The 26,004-nt window shown below is 38.0% G+C and overlaps 1 protein-coding gene across 1 annotated transcript; it reads left to right on the forward strand.

The window, feature by feature from the left end:
* Positions 1–554: 554 nt before the first annotated feature.
* Positions 555–24,352, forward strand: TMEM182 (transmembrane protein 182). The gene is made up of 5 exons (XM_015850016.3): positions 555–1,018; positions 1,442–1,541; positions 2,778–2,876; positions 11,582–11,719; positions 22,889–24,352. The coding sequence occupies exons 1-5, from the start codon at positions 878–880 to the stop codon at positions 23,110–23,112; spliced, it is 702 nt and encodes a 233-aa protein (XP_015705502.1). The 5' UTR covers positions 555–877; the 3' UTR covers positions 23,113–24,352.
* Positions 24,353–26,004: the final 1,652 nt, after the last annotated feature.

A 26,004-nucleotide genomic window follows, 5' to 3' on the forward strand; every position in this document is an offset into this window, starting at 1 on the left:
CAGTTGGAATACCAGTCTGCAGCTGATCTGCTTGTTATGCTTGGCATAACAAGAAATTGTTGGAAAAGCTTTTTGCTTGTGCAGTGAGTCCTTAGAATTTATATATGTTACCTGATCACCTTCCAAAATGGCCAAAAACATACATGTGGAAAAGTATCTTCTTTCTGAAAACAAGATAAATGATCCTGTACCAAATGTGGAGAGCTGTGGTACAGGTAAAACATTCTAAAACTAAGTTCACTTATAACACAGATAGGACTTCTCAAAGGAAACTCTGTGATTTGGCTACCATGTTTTCGAAGTTCCATTAAAAATTCTCAGCCTTTAGTAAAGTGGCTGCTAGTAACTTCCAAAGTGATGTGTGTGTTTTGTTCCCTACTAGTAGCCAGGGAAACTTTCACTATCAGTACTAGATCTTAGAAGCCCTTATTGCTTCTCTGCACTCTGTATCGTGTTTTGCATGGACTGATAAGGGTATTGCAGCTCTAGCTCCACTGCAGTTGATGTACCAGCTGCAATAATATTTCAAGTCAATCCCTGATTAGTTAGGGGAAGGTCAGCTATTTCTGACTGGCCTCGCCCAGACAGAGAAACAGAATGAAGCTCTGCCATCAGTGTCCTAAAATAGATGGCCCTTTTCATCTGTCAGGCTTGAGCCAGCCACACGAAACACAAATTAGGAGGCACAAATCAATTCACAGGGCATTGGGAAACACAGCAGAAAGTCAAGCAAAGAGAAACTTCTTTAGATATGAGCTGTACTCTTCAAACAACTTTCTAACCTGTTGCCTAATAATATTTTTTTCTTCTTAAGTAACAAGGAAAAAAAAATTGTTTGTTTTTTTGTTTGTTTGTTTTTCCTAAGTTAACTTCAATAATGAAACTGAGTGTGGGGATATTTTTTGGAGGTTTATTCGCAGCTCTAGGAGTTTTGCTCTTTTTGGTGGCGTTTGGAACCGATTATTGGCTTCTTGCTACAGAAATAGGACAGTGTTCGAAAGTACCTGAGGATGTTGGGGTTAGTATGGATTTTGATTTATAATTTCTTGGACGTATTTATTTCGTAGGAACTCTATTTTGTATTAATATTTGAACATACTCATTTTGACCTTCTGGAGGCTTACAAGCCTATTTCAAAACCTCCTGTAAAGAGCTATAATCTAGTCTAAAATTCATTCATCTTTTATGATACTACTTTTGCAATATGACATTCTTTCAAAGGAACTATAACTGTATAGACAGGCTATAGCTAACCTATGTTCAGACAAGCTTTTTGTCATTGTGATGGCGTTATTTTTTACCTAAATATCTTAATTTAACTTGAACTCCATTCTTTCAGCTGCTTGAAAAATAATATGATAAAGGCTTTTATTTTTATTTTTATTTTTATTTTTATTTGTATTTGTATTTTTATTTTTATTTGTATTTTTATTTTTCATAGACAGAGAAGGCCACTTTTCATCATGAAGGTTTCTTCTGGAGGTGCTGGTTTAGTGGAAATGTAAGAGAGCATAACACCAGCATGTGGAAGTTCTGGTACAGTAAGTAATACCTTTCTTTTTATGTTATCAACAATAGATGGATCTCAAAGCTGTGGAGCTTTTTTTAGTGCTTATGAATCACTGAGTCTCATTTGGTCTCTTCAGTGATGAGTTTCTTAACCTATCTTCAAATAGATTCAAAAGCGACGAACACCTTTAAAATCTGTACTAAAGGATATCCCAGGACAAAATCATCCACATTCAACTATCAGCTTACTCTTTCATTAGTAGCCTGTCATCTTAACTGAGAGTCCATTTTTATCAAGAACTGTCTTCCTGTGTTGTTAATGGACTGTTCATTTCCATAAAGCAGGGGAAAAAGAGCCTTGTGGTTAGGATAGTCCATGAGTTTTTGCTTGCAGTTTCCCTAGTTAGTTCTATGAGTAGATGAGAATGGTGTGGGTGACCTTTTTTCTTTTAATACATGCCAGGATTCTGGAAGATAGTATTTGCCACCAAAATTTCAAATGAAGAGAAGGTCACAAAATTTACTTTGTTGTGTTTGACCCAACCTGTGAGATATAGTTATCCCTCACCTTCTTGCTAAGTTTCAACAAACCTAGCGAAAAACAGGTGCTTTCATTCAATTTTAACTTCAATAACCCGTATTTTGCTAAATACATTGCTTGGACTTAGGCAGCAAAAGTAATGTTCACTGTAGTTAATTTCCCCTTCTTTTTTATCTGGAGAGCTCTGAAGTCCGGAATTTGAAATTTGAATGTGATTTAAACTGTTGTCAGGCTTCATTCATTGTAAGGAAGAAGATATTTTTATAAGCATACTGATTCCATAGATTGAACTCATATTTGTTGAGACTGTAAACTTTCAGAAGATAATTTTTTCATTATTGTTTTTGCAAGATAATTTTATTTATTTATTTATTTATTTATTTTTGTGGGATATGCTGTAACGAGCAAGAAATAATAAACCCTCACAATTGAAAAATGCATATGCATGTGAAAATATATGTAAGTGTTGCAGTATATCAGATCCTCCCCTTCAACCAGTCTGCTTTACTGTTCCCGTAGTACAAATCTGAGCTGCCCTTTAAGGAATATCCCTGGCTGGATATCAAGGCTGGTGTCTCTTATGAAAGCAAAATCCACTGCAAAGCTACTAGGAGTGAACATTGAATCTTGACCTATGAAACTCTGTTTATCTATTTGAAGAACAGTCTTAGGATATTAAATTCTCAAGGCAGTGAAATATTAATAATTATCACTCTTTTTCTTTTAGCCAATCAGTCACCTTCTAAGAATTGCACACATGCTTACCTCTCACCATTTCCTCACATCCGAGATGAACACAACTCAACCTCTTACGACTCTGCAGTCAGTAAGTATTTGGTTTTGGTTGCAAATGGATACAGTGCCCACAATTTCAAGAAAACAGTTCAGATGCTTCAGTGCATTATCTCTCCACACAGTTTAATTAATATAGTTTGGTGTTTCATACTTCTCAGGCTTTTACAACATGCATATTTAAGACACCATTTAGCAAGGCACTTAAATGAATGCGTAGCTTTAAGTATGACGGCAGAATGGAAATCACTTATATGAAACATTTCATGCTTTTTTTCCTAAATAAAAAGTATCTTCCCTAGGATGAATACTTTAAACAATTACTTCTTCTCATGTATTCCAATTAAACTGTTTCTTGTTAAATAAACAACCTCATGTGGAAGTGTATTGCATTTTTACCTCACAAGAATTGAAGAGAGGGGCCTTGTTACAGTCTAATTTTATTCAACTAGCTCGGATGTACTGCACTGAATGCTGGAGGTGTCTGCTTCTCTCCACTGACACTGACATTGAATATCGTATACCATACATGAATAATATAAATTAACACTACAGTAGTGTGAAGTATTGTTCTATGAATTAAGTTCTAATTTTAGAAAATATTTACTATGTTAAGCTGAGATATTAACGCCAAGTAATTCTGATGCAGTAACAGAGATACATACGTGTCTATATATGTAAGATATAGAGCACTGAAAACCTTGTGTTTGAATACATAAGGAAAGCTCTGGAAACATCCATATTTTCTAAACTCAAAAAATTGGTCACATTTCATCAGATCAAGGGCTTTATGCAAATGTATTTTTACGACAATCTCTTCTGATGCTCATTTCACATAATTTTTAAAATGACCTGTGATGTATGAATGCTGCTTGTATCTGAGCCTACTGACTCAGTGACTGAAGTGATCCCTGAAGCTGTAATTATACCTTTGCTAACTTTGAAGTGTCTTCCTAATCCATTTTTAATGCTGCAAAAAATGAGAGGGAAAAGAATTTGTATTGGTAACAGTTCTGTTAATCTTTAGAAATTATGAACTGTTTGTCCAGGAAGAATTCATACCTTACCATTCAGAGTCAGAGATCTAATCTGTAATGTTGAAGCACATCTAGAACAGTTTATCTTTTCATTTGACAATGACAGAGCCATCTGCTCCTAATAATCTAGACGGAGTTGGTATTCAACCATGCACTCATACATTCACAAAGGATCTTCAAATCATATTGCATGATTACATAGAAGTGGACAAACAAAGAAGAAGAAAGGAGAAGGAATATCATCAAAAGTTTAATTAATTTTAGTTAATATTTGCCAAAAGAACCACTGCTCAAATATAATTTTCCTATCTATATTTCATATTAGGAGATTAAAAATAGACAGAACTGTACTATAGATGCTGGCACAGGTAGAGAATATTCAGAGCCATTCCCGCTGTATAAATAGATACAGTTGGATTGCTTTAGATCTCATTAAAATTGGAGAGGTTTTTTTTGTGCCTCCAGTTCATTTTCAGCATCCAAACGGAGTTATTTACTAGAGCAGGTATACTTGTTTAAGAATGTTTCACAACTTTTTATTAAGAAAGTTCTATCACCATCTTTTCTGTTAGTTCAAACACTCAGTTTTCTTTTAGTGTACTTTGTCAGGCCTGCCCATGATATTTGGCTTTCTAAAATGTCTCAGAATCTACAGTTACTAAATTAAGAAATACTGAGAGTTATTGCCTTCTTGATTCACAGTGGAGGAAATGCTTTTCTGTAAAAGATAGTGGTAAAATCCTCCATTTGACTTCATGCAGAAAAATAAGTTTGTCAACTACTTGTACATCCACATGGCTACATCTAATATTCTCAATCGAAAAACAAACAAACAAACAAAAAAGCACAGAATGAAATGGCACTACCAAGAAATTGGTAAATTGGTTATTCTCTCTCTCTCTTTTTTTTTTTTTTTTTGGTTCTCCTAACGTATCTTGGTAGAATATTTCCACATTCACTTTTGGGGATAAAATAAAAGTAGTCTACCACACTTAGTCCTTCAGAATGATTTTTCACTTTGCTTTGAGAGAGACCCTCAAGTCTTATTTTAATTCGGAGTGTATAAGAATAAATATGCTGTCATCTGAAAAATATTCAATTTGATTCGTGAATTCTTTTATGGACAGTTTGGCTCAAGAGGCAGTGGGGCCTTAGAGTAAAGTGGCTTTAATTGAAGCCCCTTAATCACTTAACTGTGATTTGTAACCAAAATGCTATGTTACCTTCCAGTTAGAATAGTTCAGGTAAACGTAAGTTTCCTGAGGAACTATGAAATCTTGGATGACTTTTGAGTGGAGTGACTGGACCAAGTTCTCTATTGCAATAACTCCCTTGCTTTAGTATCAGTTACAGTTTGGCTCAGATTTTTTTTTCAGAATTAAAAAGCTCAATCTATCCTCTGTTAATTTATTTACATCCTTTCGTACGTTGATTTTAAGGTGTGTGACAGTTCCCAAAATTCTCAAACACTGAAGACTTCAAATTCTAAACCATCACTATGCTTTACTCAAATTACTGCTCAACCTGGTGAGGAGAGCTAGACTATGAGCTCTTGGTGTCAAGAGTTATAGTCTTATTCAAATGCACATTTTAATGTCTCATGTTTCCTTTCATCATTACTGTCAGATGCATGATCCGCTTGGGAGGGTTAGATAGTACTGCTTTGAAATTGCAGTTTACTGTACCTTAATCTCAATTATTATGGCTTTATTCATGCTCTGGTTTTGTTAAGTATCATGGTGGAGAGAGGAGGACTTTACCTACCTGCAGTGTACGCTTCAATATATAGCTGGCCTAACCATCATATACAGTTAATGGACTTAAAGAAATTTGCAGGCAGTGTCATTTGTCTTAACCTGAAATAGGAATCTAAGTCAGGGGAATCCTGTCTCTAGTGGCTTTCTGTGATGTTACAATGGTTTATGGTGACAACCATGCCAGCGTGTAGCTATTAAGCAGACAGACAGCACTTCATTGTGTCACCAGCAGATTCATTTCTGTGACGATTAACAAACATAAGTGAAACAGACTGAAAGACAGAAATAAGAAAAACGTTAGACCATACAGTGAAAGTACCAGAGTAGTGACCTTTTATTTGTTTGAAATATATTATTCTAAAATATACATATATGCACATATGTATAATCATAATTAGCTCAGTTATCCCACCATGCTATTTTGAAAACAAAATAGTATAGTACTTAAATAAAAATTAATTGCAAGCTAAGTTAATTAATGGTATCACATCACTAGTTTATTTAACAGTGACATTCAAGGCTCTCACACTTTTATAAAAAATCTCTTGTACTGCCAGTCAATAATAGAACTGTTTTGAAAAATGTTTGAAGTCCTTATTCATACAAACAGTCCTGTTTGTCTATAGTGTGATAATTTCTAAGAAAAAGAGGTGCAAGATCTAGCACTTCTTGAGGTCTTTAATTTTATTTTCAAGGGGTATTTTTTTTCTCAAAGTTTATTTGGAAATAAACGTTGTTTTCTTAACTTTGTGAATTGCCTCAGTGCCTCCTGAACCTACATTTGGAGCCATTAATGGAGTGCTCTGGCACTTTAGTTTAGTACTCTGATCTGTAGCTCCTAGTACATTTTTCCTTACCTTTATGTCTTATTTCGTCCAGTCTTGGGCACACTGCCAGTGTTTGAAGTAGCGCCTAATATGATGAGCAATACAGAATGCATATAGAACTGAAGAGAAATTCTGATACAGTAACTATTGCATCTATAAAAGTGTTATCAAATTTATTGTTACTGGGCTAAAGCTAACCTAAATTAATCTAGGAAGTATCAGCAATTAAATCTGAAAATAATAATTGTCTTGTGCAATGTTAGAAGTAGCCTGTTTTTAGGGGAAAAAATGCTGTTATATAAGATGGTCATATAATTGTTCATGAGGAATTATAACACAGTACATTTACTAAGGGAGAACTCCCTTGCCACCAAGCTGTAATAGAGCAGGAAGTGTTTAAAAAAGCAATATATTCATACTGCAAATATTATATTTGTTTTGCTGTTAAGGTTATTTGGAAAAAAAAAAAAAAAAAGATTATTACTACTAAGGCATAGTAAAGGGTCCTTAGTGAAAATGGAACTGTTTGCAAGGTTTGCTGTGTTGCATCTCACACTTCTGGTGAGAGCTGTGATCTTGTTTACAGTGGTTTATCTGCAGAGAAGATACTACAGATTTAGAGCAGCTCAGGCCCTTTACCTTTCATTGTCCTTTATATTGTGGGTGGCATTTTGATGCCTGTTGTCAAAAGTATTTTGATATCTCTAACATTAAATAGTAGACATCTCTTACAAATATATTCCAAAATACCCTGTATAGTCAAATCACAGGAAAGGTTCACTTTAGGATTTAAATTTATTGGTGAAAATTTACAGCACATTCTCCAAGTCATTTTAACTATTATTAGCAATGAGACACTGTACTCACACACAAACATGCTTCAAAAAGATTTTCAGCTTTATATGGCTTAATAATATGTGTTCAATATTTTTGTTTTGATTTAGTTCTTGGCCATAGAAGATGTATTGGCCAAGTCTTCTGTTGAGATTTTGAAACACCTGAAGCCAGCAAGGGCAATAAAATATGTGATATGTTTCCGTGAGGTTGGTGTCAGTGTCTCTAGTAGTAGATGGGTGCAACATGGTGTCATTTACTAAGCTTGTTCCTGAATAGCTGACTATGTAACTTCTGATGTGTGCATGGCAACCACATAAAAGCTGTGCCTTTTAGGTGGCATGACTATAATTTTTCATATGCATTATTGCTTCTTTTCCACATCATGCACCAGTAACATCTTAAGATTTGAAACTGTTGCTTGAGTTTATAATCAAATCTGGGATCCACTGTATAAGAAAAGGAGCCTTTTCATAACTCAACTGTTTCTCCATAACCCACTCCCTTACTCAAAACCCAATACTATGGCTACTTTTCACATCATGCAGAAGTCTCCAGAGGAATCTGACTTAGGATGTTTTTGGAGAAGAGCCATAGCAAGGCAAAATTATAGGTCATGCAATTTTGAAGGAATATACTGCAGCTGTACTATTCGCACTGTGTATAGGTTGAAGGTGCAGAGCTCAAAGACAAGTATACCAGCTGTACTCCTGTTGTCGTCTAAGTACTATTTTATTTTTAGGCCTGCCTGTCACTACCAAGACAAATGTTGTACCCTGATGAAGGGACAGCTTACCAAGACAAGTTACACATCTCTCTGTTTAGCACTCTTGCAACATAGAGCAATGATACCTAAGGTTAACACTGCAAATATGTTTATTTCAGACTGTGTGGTAATGCTTATACTTCATTTCTTCCACTGCAGGAAATACTTGGAATAATATACCTACTTGAGGTAGATAATTCTGACATACCTGTGAAGTAAATTTACTTAGTGCCTACTATCTTTTGCAGAGGCAAATTCCTTGTTGTCTGGCCAGAAAATGGGCAGTCTCATGCACTACCTCAGTGATACTTGAAATAGTACAAACTTCTCTTAACATCTTGTATAGGTGCACTGAACAGCTATTTATTGAAGCAGACTGCTTGGATCACAGTGCAATTCCTTTTCAGGGGTTATAAAGAACCATAATTCAAAGCAGCATTTTCTGTTTCTTTTTAGCTGTCATGGTTCACCTCAGTATCAGAGCAATGAATTCTTTAACTTAGAAAGTTCGTTATTAGGTAGGCTTATTTCAACTAGCTCTTTTTATTCATCTGTTTATGCCAGGTAAGCTAATGACAACAATAGGGCTAAACTGCAATTCTGAATTATTAGAGAAAGTAAGAAACTGGTCTAAGCAAAAATTATCTCCATATGAAGAAAATGAAGTCATCTTTGCAAAAAAAATGGTTGCCTTTTAACTATGGTAAATCATCGAATCATTACATTTGGAAAAGACCACTCAGATCATCTAGTCCAACCCAACAGGCCATTATCTCTTGTGCTATCTCTGTTACCTTGGAGAAAAGGCCAACCCCCACCTCACCACAGCCTCCTTTCAGGCAGCTGCAGAGAGAGATAAAGTCTCTCCTGAGCCTCCTCTTCTCCAGACTGAACAATCCCAGTTCTCTCAGTTGTTTCCTGTAAGATTTGTGCTCCAGACCCGTCAGAGCTTCATTGCCCTTCTCTGGACACACTCCAGGGCCTCTTAAGGTGCTTCTTTGGACTTGTGCCACCAAGGTCCTTAATGTCTTGTAGACTGTAGGGGTAGGATTTTGCATAAAAAGATAGATTAGGGAACTCTGCAGACATTTTTTACCTACCTTCTTTATTTTTTAATGAGTTTAATGATGGAGTTGCTGGATAAACAACTGTTTGGACTGTCAGAATATCCTCACAATTCTCTAGAGAAAACAATTATTTATAGAGGAATACAATGGGTGGTTATGCCAGATGATAGCTAGGTCAAATCAGTATTTCAATTATAATGCATAAAATAGTTATTCTGTCAGAGCAGAGAAACTGCTTATCTCTTGTACAGTCACACAGAGGTTTAAACAATTTTTCATCACTTATGTTTGTACTCCTTTTGTGTTTATTTTTCAGGAATATTTGAGCAAATCACGTTTTTCTGGTAAAATTTCACTAAAAGCAAATGTCAAAGATTCCTGTTTAAAGAATAGATAACAAAACTGCACACTAATTTTGTAGCGCTGTATAAGCTTATGTTCTCTTCCAACTCAGAAAATAGAAACAGTGCTGTATGGCTTCAGTGAGTGACCATAATGATATTGAAGTAAGCCTTTTCAAGGTTCATTTTGGCCAATGTGCCCTGTTATGTAGCATGACTTTGAAGTACCTTGGGCCATCCATGTGAAAGAGTTGGGTGGTTATAGGCTGATTTAGCAGTATTAGGTTTTAAATGAGGAAGTAATGTCCCATGGACTTGGGGACAGCAATGAAGCTTAACAAAGTAGCCCCATGAGTAAAATTATATGAAATTGCTTCAAAGACCCAAGACTAAAGGACTTCAGAGATTTACTTTCTCTAGCCTCCATTCACTGTCCATTTGCATCAAGTGAATCATTAAACTATGTGTTTAACTTTAAGCAGGTTCCTAAATCCCTTAAGAATCTGAGTACTTAAAGCATAACGCACACTTAACTGCTTTGCTGAACCAGAGCCTTATTTCTCACCTACTATTTCTTTATTTATTTGTTTACATAGAAGGAAGCTTTGTATTGGATATGAACCAAAACACAGTTTTATCCCTTCTGCCAGCTAATTTCAGACACATTCATCTTCCCTGTGCCCAAGTCTGCTGATCAGTGTGGCAGAAAATTATGTCTTTGAATCTTTGCCTGGATTAAAAAGGATGTTGTTTTAAAAGTGAGGCTAATGTGATGTGGTGAACGTGATCTAGTTGACACATATACATGGCTGAGATAAGCAAGATGATGTATATTTTAACATGAGTTAATCTGGTCAAGTTGAAAACTGTAGATTTTTTTAAACATTCTGATGGGAAGCACAAGCTGATAACTTGTAGTTCACCTTCAGCTTTCAGATGAGAGCAAACCTGAATTATTCCAGAATAGCTGGCTTTAGCAGGCAGGATGGATTTGAAACTTTCAGGATACAAACCAGTATAATAGTTACTTAGTTGTGTTTTGCTATAACAGTAAGTAGGTGCTGTCAAACGATAAGTGGCAGTTTCTTTTGTGACTCACTTTTTCTGACATGCCAGCTGGCTTATGTGCTTTCCCTCAGTTGGGTGGAAATGTTTTTCACTGACTGAATTGTCAGTGCTTCAAGATTTTCAGAACTGACGATGGAGATCTTTGCAACTCATAATTTTACTAATGGGTTCTGTTAAATGTACCAATTTTTAAATTCATGGAAGAAATTTATGTCACTCTTGTAGCATTTGTAAAATGATGACTTTGTTAAATGGATGTGCAATTAAGCAGCTAAAAAATAGTTGTTAGAAAGACTCTTTTGGCCAGAGTATGTCACAAAACTCTCGGCTCATTTATCGCCAGCTGCATCCATTAATTAAGCACTGCTTGGCACTGTCTAGCAGGGACTTCTGAAACATCAAATTCTAATAAAATAAAAAGAACTTTAGAGTGGATACAGCCTGGTTTAAAAATTGTTTTTCAAGTTACCTTTTTTTTTTTTTTTTTTTTTTTTTTTTTTCTTTTTCTTTCTTTTAAATTTCTCCTTCCTGATTTAGATTTCCTTCTTTTGTATATAAACTGATAAGAATTATGTACTTGAAAATTATAGAGAACTTACAGATTGCTCTTGGCGATAGGTTCAAAGCACTAAGAAAGGCAAAATGTTACAGTTTTCTGATTATCCCAGTCAATTTTGGTAAAACAATTAGATTCAGCCTGTCCAATCATTTACCCCAGTGAATCATTGCTGCAACTTCAGTACACCATTTTCTAAGCAGCATAAACTTTGTCAAGTCACTGTTTTTCAAGTCACTGTCTAAATGTTAAGCAGGTGGACTTCATTTGAGGTAACTTAAACCCTGTTTTCCATGATCACCAGATAGAAACTGTTTTCCAAAGCTCCTTTGAGCCACATGACATAATGTACATGCACAATGGAATGAATGTTTGGTTTGTCAATAAGTGGAAAAGTGGAAAAGAAAAATCTTTATTAGCCAAATATGTAACTTTTTCAAGTTCTAAAAAGTGTGATATGATTTCTTTTTCTGCCCTTTTTATCAGTTTATCGAGGTTTCTGGACAGTTCTTATGCTCCTGGGAGTGATCACTATTGTGATGGCTAGTTTCCTGATCATCTGTGCAGCTCCTTTTGCTAGCCATGTTCTATACAAAGCAGGAGGAGGCTTTTACATCATCGCTGGTGAGTATATTGTTTACTTGATCAATGAAGGCATTAGAATAGAAAGGACGAGGTATCTCTCCCCATTTTCTGTAACAAAAATTATACAATCATGGTTAAAAGAAAAATAAGTTTGCCCCTCTGTCCTTTGGCCAGTGAAGCACCTGCCTTGGGTATAATTCTTTTTACAGTTATCTGAAGCCATTCAGAAAGCTATCTTTTGATTACAATAAAAAAGTGAAACGATCAGATCATTCATGGAATTGCTGCATTTTCAGTCTACTAATTGAGCAGGAAAAGGAATGTATATTTAGGGATGCTGCCTTGTAAGATTGTCAAGGGCTTTTGCTAAGGAGCTTTTTCTAGTCAGTGACACAAAGGCAATGAAGATGGTAATGGAAGATTCTAAAGAAGCTGAAAGACAGAATATTCACATGACAAGTATAGGAGATGTGTTTTGTATGTGATTGGAGTACACAAAGTAGTTGTCAAATATGAGTAAGTGGGAGAGATAAACCTCTGTGAATGAAACACAGTAAATAACTGAATTCTCTCTTTCCTCATAACTCACACATATTTGTAGGATGCATCTTCCCAGGATTGAGCTGATATGGCCAGCTTTCTGGGGCACTGTTTTGTTAACCTTGATGAATCTGGGAAGATGTATAAGACAACAGTTTTTTAGGATATAAGTGACAATATGTGCTCATCACTGTCCTGGTTGGTATACATCTTTGTGCTGTGGAGCAGAACACTCATGTCAAGATCAAAAGGCTTGGACTCTTTTTCTTCTTCCATTATTGACCTACTTACCTGCTTCACCTTACATATCTGCATACACATGCTAATAAGATCATAATTTCCTCTTAAAAGACTTTCAGTGAAATGTGAAGTGTTTTATAATATTGCTACTGAAAAAAACTCTGCAATACTTGCATTTGCTCCTTTGGGAATTACTCCCTCGCACTTTGAAAAGATGTAAAAATATTCACGATCTGTTGGAAATTCTAAGGTATTTCATTACTTTTTGTCACTGATTTGCTAATTAAAAGCTCTTGTAAGTCCTGCTCATTTGCTACGTTTGTGAAAATCTCTGCTGTCCCTAGAAAGTGGCAGAGACTATAAGAGAAGAGATGGTAAGATACCAGTAACTAGCTGGGAGACCTTTCTCCACTCTGTGTCAGTCAGCCTGCCCAAATTTAGTTTAAGTTAGATTCCACAAGTCTAGGCTAGTCACCCTTGGCTTCCCCTAAGAGGCCTGCTGGAGGCAATAACAGTAGTCTTTAAAAGTCAGAACTTTAGCTAGGAAGTTCTCTAGCTGGAAATTAATTTCATCCTGGAGGGGCTAAGCTATTCTGAAGGTGGCTCAGATCAACGTACTGCTGCAATGATTTCCCAAAAGAAAGTGGTGGCAACAGAGTACAGAAGCCATGTGGCTAGTGCAAGATATTTTATCTTGGATGTGGAGATAAAGATCCTGAGAGCTCCTCTGCATCTGCTCCATCATACCAGTAGGACAGAGCTGCTTGGGAAAGATACTTACTGTAAATATCATTATCCTATTCAAAATCTCAGAACATCTACAAAACCAAAGCCAAAAGTTTGATGCTCTCAGGTCTTCTCACAAGTCAGCATAACCAAGGTGTCCGTGCAGTCTTACTACCAAGGTGCAGCTGGCAGTTATACTGGAAGTAGGCTATTGAGAAAGAACTCAGTCACTACAGTTTGTTTTCTGTGAAAGTCTGAAAGCAGAAGATAGGAAGATTGATCACTTTCCTACTTTTACATGTCTTTAAAGAAGAATGCAAGATTAAGCAATTTTAATAGCTACTACTGGACTGAAGTATTTGTATCCTTTTGCAGTCTTAATTGACAAAATAGGTACAGACAGTTCACCTCATATCTGCTAAAGAATAATGATTTGGCTTAACAAGCACTTGACAGAGCCTGTGGAAGAGAGCCTAAGCAGAGATCCCAAATGACATAGAATAAATTTAAGTTGTAAAAACCCTCTTACTGCAATCACATTTCATTTCCCATTCTCAGCAGGGCTGGCTTCAAAAATAAGGCAGCACAAAGCCTTATCTAGTCAAGTTTTGAAAATATCCAATAACTGATAATCCCCAGCACCTTTGAGTACTTGTTCTACTTTGACCAGTTGGTGATTTTTTTTCCATGCGTGCATCTGACATGTTTCCTTGCTTCAACTTAACTTGTGACCACTGTGTCTAATTCTTTCACTGGGCACTTCTCTGAAGTGTTTATCCCCTATCTTCTCTATACCTCCATTTATAAAGTTAAAGACTCTTTTATTCCTTAGACTAAAACTTGCTGAGCTTCTTCTTGTCCTCCATCCCTCATCATTTTGGTGGTCATCAGTTTAACAGTATCACTCTTTCACTGTAGAGTTTCAAACTGGACACAGGGTTCCAGATATGTTGTCAGAAATGCTGAGTAAAGGGCAATAATAGTACTTTCAGAGCTGCTGATGGTGCTTTTTTTAAAGTGCAGTTCTATATGAGCTTGACTTTCGTTTTTGCTGGACCTTGCTTAAAATCTTGCACACTGATAAGGATCATTCTTGTGCTTTAAGGAAATAGCCAGTTCTTTAGGACCCTCTGTCCTTCCAGATAGCTTTTGCCTCTCAAAATAATCTCCCTTTGGATCCTGCCTACCAATTCCCTGAACAGGCTGAAGTCAGTTCCCCTGAAATTCTGGCTCTTAAATCTCCTGCTTACCTGCTGCATTTCTCCTAGGATACTGAACTTAACTATTTTAGGGCCATTACAGTCATAGCTAGTGCCATCTATCATATATCTCTGATCAGCTTTTTCTTATTTGAGTAACTAATGCAGCATGCTACTTCCATTAGTTCGTCTGTTCCAAACATGTCTGAAAAAGTTGATGCAGTTCAGTCCTGCATTGCTTGCACTCTGTAGTGTTGCTCTTATAGCAGATTCTGAGATTGCCAAGTGCCTCATGGGAACTAGTAACTCTTCTTCCAGAACATTTGTTCTTCTCAGCTACATACCCTGTAGCAGATGCCCACCATGATTACCTTGTTTTTGCCACCTGTCTGATCTTAATCCACAAGATCCTGTTCCAACCCCATCTTACTAGCCTTTTGTTCTTTAAGAATCCATATCCAGCCGTTGCAGCACTTCAGTCATACAACCATAGAATCATAGAATCACAAGGTTGGAAGGGACCTGCAAGATCATCTAGTCCAACCGTCCTCCCTTTACCATACCTACAGCAAACCACTAAACCATATCTCCTAGCTCCTTATCCAGATGCCTTTTGAACACTGCCAGGGATGGTGACTCCACCACCTCCCTGGGCAGGCCTGACCATCCAAGGCAGGCCTGACCAACCTGCCTGAGCATCTAGTTATCATCATCCAGTGACTGCAAGGATTTGAATTCCTCCTGTTTTGTTTTTTTAACACTAAGTTCATTTGTGTACAGGCATTTGAGATGGAGTTTGAATTTTGCAGCCTTCTCAGTGGAAGTGAATAAGCCTCCCTCGTTATTCTGTCCCGTGCACATGTTCTCCATTCTCCTCCCACCAGTTATCTGTGAGCTTTGAGCTCCATCTCCCAATGTTCCTTGTTTCTGCCTCTTCTCACAGGGTTACTGAGTCTGTTGCTCTTGCCTTGTCTTATGGATCTCCTCTCACGCCAGTATTCCTCATGTCTCATGGATACAGAAGCCTTAACTCTGATTGCAACACTAGCCATGAAGGCAAGAGCCAATGCATAGTGTGTGACACATTTTGCCCAATTCTTTGAGCAGCAGGTTTGAGACCATCATCACTTGAACACCCATACCCTTACCTCTCACTCTCAGTGCCCTCTACAAATAAACTAGGGATACAGGTTTCGCTGCCAGCATCACTGTTTCCTATGTGGATGAGCTGCAAGGGGTTATACTCCAATGACAAAGCAGCCTCTGCAGTTTTTCTTCCAGTGTCATAGATCTAGGCTTCAGAAAAGGAGAAAAATGACTAACACACAATTAGTATTTGTGGCAGCTTATTGACTAGCAGCTTTCCATGTTAAGCTTTCAAATTTCACCTGAGTTTGCACATGGAACTTGATATGCTATGCCAATGGGGAAAAAAGCACATATTAGTTCAACAGTACCACAGTCAATGACTCGAGCAGTCTCTTTGCAACCTCATCTCCATGTCTTCAACATCAAAGGATGGAGCAAAAGCAGCTACAGTAGTGCAAACTGTAAGAAGCCCTATGGTTTCTTCAACCGTCACAGGAAAAGAAGAAAAAGTTGCCATAACATAATTAGTTAGAGCAGTCTTCAGCAAAATTCAGATTATCCTGGGGCTGTTCCTTCAAGATGTCTGGATGGCAGTTAAAGCTTTCCTGTTGTACTGATATCAGGAAAGCAAGACCTCAGGGTGTGCACAGAACATTAGAGAATCACACCCTTGTGAAGATGCAAGATTAGAAATTTCTGCTTCCTGCCAAAAGAGGAAAAACCTTTAAGATTAGCTCCTAGGTGAGGACAAAATCTGTCTTCAGACATATGTGCCAACTCCCATAACTCTAAAGTGTGATCCTCGGCATGTACTTTGGAGTGGAATGTAAACAGTACTTTTCAAATAAAGGTCACAAGAGGCCAAAGTAGATGGATCTATAATAAGGACAAGGACAAAAAAAATAATTGAAATATGTATACATGCATATAGCTGTGCAAGTTTTCCTCAAGTGAGAGTTCTAAACTTCTAAGCAAAAGTTAGAACTCACATCATTCTTTCCAGCACCTGTTGTCTTCATGTCTGCATAGTAAAAGATTCATGCCATAAACAGCCATTCACCACTGACAAGTGAAAGGCATTTCTATGTGGGAAGAATAAGTAGTAAAGGCCAGCAAACTGCTTCTTGAATTCATAAACATTTCTAAAGGTTCCGTATTCTTTTTCCTCTGCAATATGCAAAAGTACTGGTTTGAAACAAATTCAAAAGAATAAAAGCAGAAGACTGAAATGAGTGACCTCAGAGAAGTCCATGTCTTATCACACTGCGCAGAGCTGTGTATCAAACATATGTGTTCTTAAAAAAAAAAAAAAGCAAAATGGAGAAAAAAGAAAAGAAAAAGGAGGAGGAGGGAAGTATTTACTTGTCTTAATCTCTCTCAGACATACTTCACGTTCTAGGAATAATTTCCCTCATCATTCCTGAGTCATGCAACTGCTGTTTTATTTTACAGTCACGAAAAGCCAAGGGCAAATGGACACCTGCATGCTATGGAAAAGGTCTAAATGCTGAAAGTATAGAAATACACCATAGTACACAATGTTCCTACAAACATCTGCTTTTTGAAATTGAGGTTGTTGGTTGTTTTTTTTTGTTTGTTTGTTTTGTTTTTGTTTTTGTTTTAATTTCAGTAGTTTTGCCTGAGATTAAATTCAGTAGTTTTTGGCTATGAGAGTTCATGGTATTCCTGATAGAAAGTGAAAAAGTATAGAAATAGATTTCCCAGAATAAATATATACTAATTTTAGCATATTCTCCTTCATAATGAGCAAGCATCACTTATTAAAGTTGAAGTGGATGCTTACTCGACTCCTATTGGCATGACTAATATTCTGAAGGAAAGAGACAAGCTGGCGAGGCAAACTTGCGGATACAGAAGAAGGAGGGAATAGCAATAGTTATATAAAATAAAAGGTTTCTCCCTGTTGTCCTCCACAAGCAGCATAAACTTTATGCAAGAAAATACTCTCCAGCAGGAAGGAGTCTAACTCTGATCTCTCCTTAGTTTTGTATAGGCATGGCTGATATTTCTGAGTTACCAGAATTTCAGTGAAATTCAGTCCAAATCTTGTGATTGGGGGTGATGTAAAGAAATAGATTATTTTACAACTTTTAGCAATACATGATTTTTCTTCAAAAATATTGTATTCTCTACAAATATATTGAGGCAGGCAGAAAGAGGAAGCTTAGAGGGATGTCATGATTGTCTATAAATATCTGAAGGGAGGATGCAGTAACTATTGAGACAGTTTCTTCCCAGTGGCGCCCAGTGCCAGGGCAAGAGGCTGTTGACACAAACTGGAACACAAGAGGCTCTCTCTGAACACCAGGCAGCACTTCTGTGCTCTGCAGGTAATGGAACACTGGCACAGGCTGCCCAGAGGTGGTGGGATCCTCTCCTTGGAGACCTCCAGGAACGACCTGGACTCTGGGCACACTGCATTAGGTGGTCCTGCTGGAGCAGGGATTGGGCCAGATGACCTTCAGAGGTGTCTTCAACCTCAGCCATTCTGTGACTATGTGATCTTCCAGTAAGCTAGTATAAAACACTTAGGCCACAGTAGGTGATTTTTCAGTAAGATTTTGCCATTAGTACAATGCCATTGGTTTAAGTACATTCCAATGAATTGTACTTCACCAGCCCAGAAAGCCAACCTTATCCTGGGCTGCATGAAAAGAAGTGCAGCGAGCATGGTGAAGGAGGTGATCCTGCCCCTCTACTCTGCGATGGTGAGACCTCACATGGAGTACTGCATCTGATGTAGAGTTCTCAGTACAGGAGAGACACAGACCTGGGAGTCTGTCCAGAGGAGGGCCACAAAAATGATCCAAGGGATGGAACACCTCTTCTGTGAGGAAAGGATGAGATTGTTGAGGCTGCTCAGCCTGGAGAAGAGAAGGTTCCAAGGATGCCTGATAGCAGTCTTTCATTAACTAAATGGGAACTATAAGAAAGAAGCGGGACAGACTCTTTAGTGGGATTTGTTGTAATAGGATAAGGGGAAACAGTTTCAAAATAGAGTGGATATAAAGAAGCAGCTTTTTATAATAAGGGTAGTGAGGCACTGGAACAGGCTGCCCAGAGAGGTGGTGGATACTCCATCTCTCAAGGTCGCTCAAGGTCAGGCTGGATGGGGATCTGAGCACCCTGATGTAACTATAGGTATTCCTGTTCATTGCAAGGGAGTTGGACTAGATGGCCCGTAAGGGTCCCTTCCAACTCATTCAGTTCTATGAATCTATGATTCTAGTATGCTTAACAGAAGCACAGTGTTGCAGAGGTAGTGTAAATATATATACCAGGTTGCAGGATGGAAAGGCAGAAGAAGGATGTTTATTATTAACTGCTGCATCATGTGTTAAGCAAATCTGCACTGGCTTTGAGAAGCAAATCTCCTTTGAGAGCCAGAACAATACCTGAATATTTAAAACCTCTGATTTTTGCATTTTTGTAAATAGCACATAAAGTAGTGACTGCTAATTGACATGACTATTACAGTTCATTCAGTTCATCACAGAATCACAGTCACAGAATTGTAGTGGTTGGAAGGGACCTCCAGAGATCATCGAGTCTAACCCCCCTGCCAAAGCAGGTTCCCTACACCAGGTCACACAGGTAGGCGTCCATGCAGGTCTTGAATATCTCCAGAGAAGAAGACTCCACAACCCCCTGGGCAGCCTGTTCCAGTGCTCCGTCACCCTCACCATAAAGAAGTTATTGTGCACATCCATACGGAACTTCCTATGCTTCAGTTTCTGGCCGTTTCCCCTTGTCCTGTCTCCACACACTGCTGAAATGTATAGTCCCAGTTAATGTCTCGTGGTCTTCAAAAAAATATCTCATGTTATATGCATATGAATCTTATGTGCTACCCAGTCCACTGAACAAATTATGTTCTGTTTTTGATACTGCTTCTCTTTCAAACTTTTCTTGAATTTAACATCTGTTTTGTTAAAATGAGACAATGCAAACTGACATGAAGTGATATATCTTCTGAAAAGAAACATAAATCTTTTAGAATCGAACAACCAGCTAAATATTCAAACTGTAGCAACTGTTCTTTAAGCTCATAACTTGCCTTTGAATTGGGTGTTTTGATGCAATCAGTGTTGATGCCAGGAGGAAAAGCCCTTCAAGTCAGAGACTTGCACATTTAAGCACAACCTGAAGTGCTTAATGGATAGGAAGGAAGCAATGCCCCTGGCCCTAAATATCAAACGTTTTCAGCAGATGCATTAGTGATAATGGAAGTATATGATCTGCTTTTCTGTTCTTGCCACTCCTTCTAATGTACTCCAACGTCTCAGGAAACAAAACCAAACTGGCAAAACAGAGGGTCTATTTGTGAAAAAATGTTTCTCTGTCTCTTCTGTAAGGGAAAACATTTGTAACATAGAGGAGCCTCAGCAAGCTCCCCTATAAGAGCTTAACTGCCATGAAATCATAAATCTGTGAAAATATGACAAGATGAGCAGTAACAAATGAAATCTATTGGAGCCAATGCAACTTGGCCAGTTTTTACTTAGCTTGATTCCTTTGCTTAAGACATTTCTTGAAAATACTGAACAATATACCTACTAATTAGCTTCCATTAGCAGATACTGAGAGCCCTTAAATACTCTTTCAGTGCTAATTAACTAAGAAGGTTTACACATTCTCCGCTCCTTTTTCTTTTCTTTTAAAGGACATTTATCTCTGCTTGACATACATTTCTTGAGCAAATTTCCATACCCAGCAATTTGCCACAGATGGGTGTTAGCAGCTTGCTGTGAAATCACCTGATGGATTTCAGCTTAGCTGAAGTTGTTTTACCACTGGCAGCACTGGCAGTACTGGCAGCACTGGCTTGCTATTTTGCACCTATGTGGAGTCGGCTCTAGTTTAGCCACTGAGGTGTTGCTTCAGACTGCCTGAAGAATAAGGAGTGCCCTTTTTGAGATTAAAGCACCTCTCAAAGACTCTTGTTTTGATCCTTCTGGCTGCTTATCTTTAATGTCTGCCCAGGGTGCTGGATGTCAAAATTGTTCCAGATGTTCAAGGCCTCGTACTTACCTGATGCCATAGTGAGGCAATATATATCACTGTTTTCTGTTTTTATTGTTCATTTGGATTAAGGTTTCCCCATTGTAGAGGATAAATTGAAGACTAGGGACATTTGAAAAGAAACAGCCATGGCCATCTGAAGAGAGAAATTCCAATGTTTGACTGGGGTTTTCCATCTTATTGATGTATCTTTCTGAATAATTGAGTAGCTTGTGGGGCATTTTTTCTGTTGTTGATACTTTGAAACATTAAACAAACGCCATGCCTTAATAATTCCTTTTATGAAGTTGGCCTGAATCTTTTCAGTTTATGAATCAAAATTAATGAGTTCTGATTTGTTCTGTTTTCCTTCTGTCACCTATGTTATCTGTTATATGTTCTGTTACAAGATTCTTCTGCTCAATTTGACTTTTATTTGCAGTCTTCAATTTAATTTACTTTTTTCTTTCTACATCTGACCCTGAGGTGATCCTTCCTTCTGATTGTTTCAACAATTGTATGTTTAATACAACTGTGGCACTAAATACCAATCAAAATTATGTTTTTCTTGGGTAAAATACTTCCAAAGTTGAATGTATGTCTTTGAGTGTTGAGGGTTGGGTTTTTCCCCTCACTATTTTTTAGACTTTGTTAAGAATTCAAGCCTGTGCAAAAAAACGTAATCCTGGTAATATATTACTGTATTTCATGGACAGGAAATGTGCCTCCCTCCTTCTTATTTTTAGGGTTGTTTTTTTTTTTTTTGTTTTGTTTTCTCTTCTCTTTCACTTCTCTTTCAGTCTCTAAAAATTGCAAATCCTCTGGGATTTTCAGTCATCTTTTGATTATGCCTCAGGTTAACTACTTCAGCTTATTTTTTCATGGGCTTCAAAAGGCAGTGATCATAAACACTGAGCTGTGAGCTTTCACCTGTCAAATGTTCAGGATGTCCAGAGTGTAAACTTATTGTATTTTGACAATAAAGCAACGACAAGAATGTCAACAGATCACCATCATCAGTTGTGGAAGCCTACCTGTCTGATTTTGCCTGAAGCAAATGGGAGATTGATACAGCTCCTACTGCTCCCCATTAAGTGGACAGCAATGGCAGGAAAAGGCAGTGATGAGGGAGCATCTCAGGGTGGGGATAAGGAATGGAAACCATGAAAGAATGCCTGGATGAGTGAATTTGGAGACAAATGCCTCTTTGTGGATACTTACAAAGCGCATTTATGGATTTTGTCACAAGTGTCACATTTGTTCAGGGCTGCACTGTAATAAGTATTTAGCAGGACTGGGAAGAGACCTAAAGTACCTTAGACTTGTACTCTGCAACTCTTCATCCTGTAGATTTAGGTTTGTCAGTAAGTGTTCCCAGAGGTACTGCATTGCCGTATGGTTGTAATGAAGTATATAAGTGTCATAGGAGGAAAAGATAGGTGGTGTGCCCCTAATATTTTAATGTTGGAATAGATGGCCCTGCTGCTATTCCATGTGCTACAACAGCTGAAGCTCATGGAGCAAGTGGGTACAAGCTGGAGCATGCAAAAAATTCGGACATGCCCTCAGCTTTCCAGTGGATCTTCTGCTGGAGCATCTGTGCTTCAGGCTTGCCTTTCTTAAGTGTCCACATTCCTCTAAACTAAAATAAAATATTAGGCATGCAACTGATACTTTGGAAAGCATTTTCTTCTTATATCTCCTTCTGGTTTACGGTAACAAAGAGATTAACAAATTTTGTGAGGACATCTGTGCCTATTGCTATTACGTGTATACAATCCAAAGGCCTTTCAGAGGAGTGGCTGGGAGAAGGCTGTGAATTATGTAGTGGATTAATTCCAGGAAACTCTTGTATCCACTCTGAACTTGACACTAATAGCCTGCCTCATAGTGGTTGCTTTATTTTTATTGGGTTTTATTCCTATACCAGCAACTTCTTTTCTAATGTGGAATAGAAAGGTTTCCTACCCCTTACTGTTTTTCATATGTCATCCAAAAGACAGGGATAGAAACAGTATAAGAGTGTGGGAATCATATGTAGAATTTATTTTCCGGGTTAGCCCATCCTGCCTTCTCTCCTTCCACATTCTCTGGCCTCTGAATCCAAAGCAGTGAATTTTACCCTCAAACATACCTGTGCAACAATCTGCACACCAAAACCAAATGTACCCTTTGCCACAAGACTGTGACTTTTAGTGCAAATCAGAAGCAAGGAAGAAGAATAGAGAAGCTTGTTAGAAGAAACCAAGGGCAAAAAATACCCAGTAGTGGCTGACTGTGCCTTGCAGAGGGGCCGCAATCATGGATTGATTTCTAGGTAATGCTGTCACCAATAAATGCACTCAGCATTTGTCTCAGACTCCATTGTTAAAACTGGATGTTTCTTTTCCAGGTGTCTTGTTTTCACTGGTAGTCGTGATGTATGTCATCTGGGTCCAGGCGATGGCTGATCTTGAAAACTACACAAACATGAAAAAAATGGATTGCCCGGACTTTGCTGTTTATGTACGCTACGGCTGGTCTTTCATGCTGGCTCCAATAGGAGTATTTTTTGCTTTATTAGCAGGAATGCTGTTCTTGTTGGTAGGGCGTGAAATTTATTTAAATTCAGACTAGTCGTACACTGCTAAAGGGAGTATAGGAATCCTAATGAAACTTCTTGACACAATTTTATATATCATTACCATTACGACAATCCTAAGTATGCAGGCACACTTACGGAATATCTTCTGTTACTTGTTTAACAATAAAGGACGCAAAAGTCAATACAGGAAGAAACCACCTTTACTGCCCTCTTGTTGCTTTTAGCTCTATAGAAAGTTCACACATAATTCTCCGTAATGTACTATTTGCACCATTTTTTGCAGTTTTACAAACAGAGGAAGGCAAAAATATTCTGCAGCCAAAAGCCCAACATGAAATGGGCCAAATCAACATTTTACACATATGTCTTTTAGTATTTATCATGTGCTTCTACTTGTGGAGAATGGTACAAGATGGAGGGAAAACAAATTTTCAAACACAGTAATTAAGTCTACCTCCTCTCCTGTTTTCCACTACTTGCCTTAACTTTGATACAAGCAAACATCTGCACCCTATAAAAATAGAGTGCACTTGTTCATGAAGAGTCCATGGGAAGAGGGCAAGAGAGAAGACAATTGCAGTGAACAGCAATTTGGTGCTAGTCTGTATGTGTAAAAGCTTAACTGCTTCTGTTACATTTCTTCTTTCTGTATGCATTTGAAAGCTGTATACTTGTATATTCTGAAATCCATGTTTGTTGCATGATTTTGTAAGCCAAAATACCATATCTGAATCACTAGTTAACATTATGCCAAAAACTGTACTTTGAATTATAGCTTTAATATTTTAATCAGGTTTTAACTCTTTTATTTTTGAATGGAATAATTGGCTCCTCCCAAAAACATTTTCCTGGTGATGTAACATGAAAGATTTATTATGATGGTAACACCCAGAGTATGAAAATGTATGTTTTACGTAGCCTACATTTCCTTAAATATTAAAAATCTGCATTACAAACCAGTTCTGGCCTGGCTGCTGGTCATCACCTGGAAAACAACAAGACAAGCAAAGGCAGCAAGGAAGCAGGATTTGGTTCTGTATTGTAGGAGTAGCTCGTTCTTGGTACATGTGTGTGTAAGATGGAGTGAGGATGGGACTGTATGCATGGTATAGAAAAGACGGGGTGGAGTTTTAACTATGAGGAGACTTGGTTTTTCTGGCATTGGGCCCAAGCTGAAATTAAATCCATCTGAGAGTGTGTTCATTTTCACTTTGTAACTCAATAACTCAATGGGACTGATGGGGAAAAATAAAGACTGCATGTTGGTTTCTTCTTGTTTGTAATGCTTAATTCCACAGCTGTTCTGAATGCTAAAAGCATCACTAAAAGGCAGGAAAGCAGTGCCCATCTAGAAGATGTGGTAAGCTAGATTGGATATTGCTTCAATTTCAGGAGCTTTTGTGATTGGAAGGTTTCTAGCCTCCCCTGCTACTTATTTATTTTTCCCTCACCAAGATTAGCTTGATACAATATAGAACAGGAAGAAACAAGGGCAGGGGTTAGAGAAGCGTGGAACTCTGATGTTTGGAATAATTACCAAACCACAAAAATATTTTTATTGGCTACTAACACGATGTTTTTAATTACTGTGCCCGAGAGTATGATGGGTGAGTTTTAACCAAATATTCATAAACTTATACATGAACTCTACATAAATGATAGCCATCTTGAGAACATTAGGGTTACACTGTAATGCTCTCGGTTAATCAGGAAATGCTGAAATTTACCCTTCCTCTGCTGCATACAGTGTTATACACCTGCCTTTAATTACACAATCACATACTATTTCTCAAATAATACAGTCTGTTGGTATTTACCCCTTTACAGTCAAGGACGCTCACCAGTAATTGGGAAGGTAAATTCAATAATCAGGAGTCATTGGTCTGCACACCCCTCCAGAAGCCTGTCGGTTCTCTGCAGGGGAGAAGCCTTCTACATAAGAGCTTAGAGGGGGCAAAACGCTTGAGCCACTTTCTTGAAAGCTTTAGAAGCTGGAGGAATTGAGAGGTGCCTCAGAGCTGGACTTCTTCCAGGAACTTAACCATGTGTGCAGCAGCAACTAATAAACTCGGCAAGGAATGAGCCAAAGGCTCCCGTGGAGCCCTTAATTCAGCCCATGTGCATCTTCAGAGCTCTCTCCATTAGTCAGCTAAATTAGCTACACTCCTATGGGCAAGACACCATCTCTCTGAGGCAGCCCTTTGGGTCAGGCTGCGGGAGTAATGGCAATTGAACATCCAAGGTGTTTCTGACAGTTCTCTCAGAAACTTCAGGGAGCCTTTCTGGCGTCAGTAGAAATTGCTTAAGTGCTCATAAATTCTTCACTCAGACTTGTACTTTTGGCACTAGTCTGTTGCTCTATCCATTTGCTTTAATTGGGTACCACTTCTAATGGCAGACCTGAGAAGTTCCTTCTGAGAGGTGCAGACAGGTTGCTCACTCAAACCAAGACAAGGGTGTCACTGAGCACATGTGATGTACATGTGAAAAGTAGATGTTGTAGAACAGGGTGTTGGGTGGTAGGGAAGTATTTCCATAGAAATGTTACCTAAATACTCTTGTACTTCTGGTGTCATTAAAATCTATGTGCAGAGGAATGGGTCTGCCAGAACAGACTGTCTTACCTATGGGTCTGTCTGACAGACCAGCTAGGGAGACTCCCTCTGTGGCACTCTTCCAGATATTATTTTTGTCCAGAAAATCCTTGTCAGTGATACATGGATTTTCATGATTAAATCTGGATAAAAGATTGTAAAGGGGATTAGATACTGTAATCAAAATATTCTGTGAAATTGGTTAAAGAACTGTATTCCCTGCAAAACAATCAGGTTTGGGGGTTGTTTTTAATTGCCTGTCTGGCTCAACAGCCCGTGATCAAATCAGCATTTCTTTTTTTTAAGTCACGTGTCCGGAAGAGTGATGGT

The sequence above is a fragment of the Coturnix japonica genome, chromosome 1 (assembly GCF_054131305.1).
Source record: "Coturnix japonica strain WE chromosome 1, WE-NBRP24, whole genome shotgun sequence".
Lineage (NCBI taxonomy): Eukaryota > Metazoa > Chordata > Aves > Galliformes > Phasianidae > Coturnix > Coturnix japonica.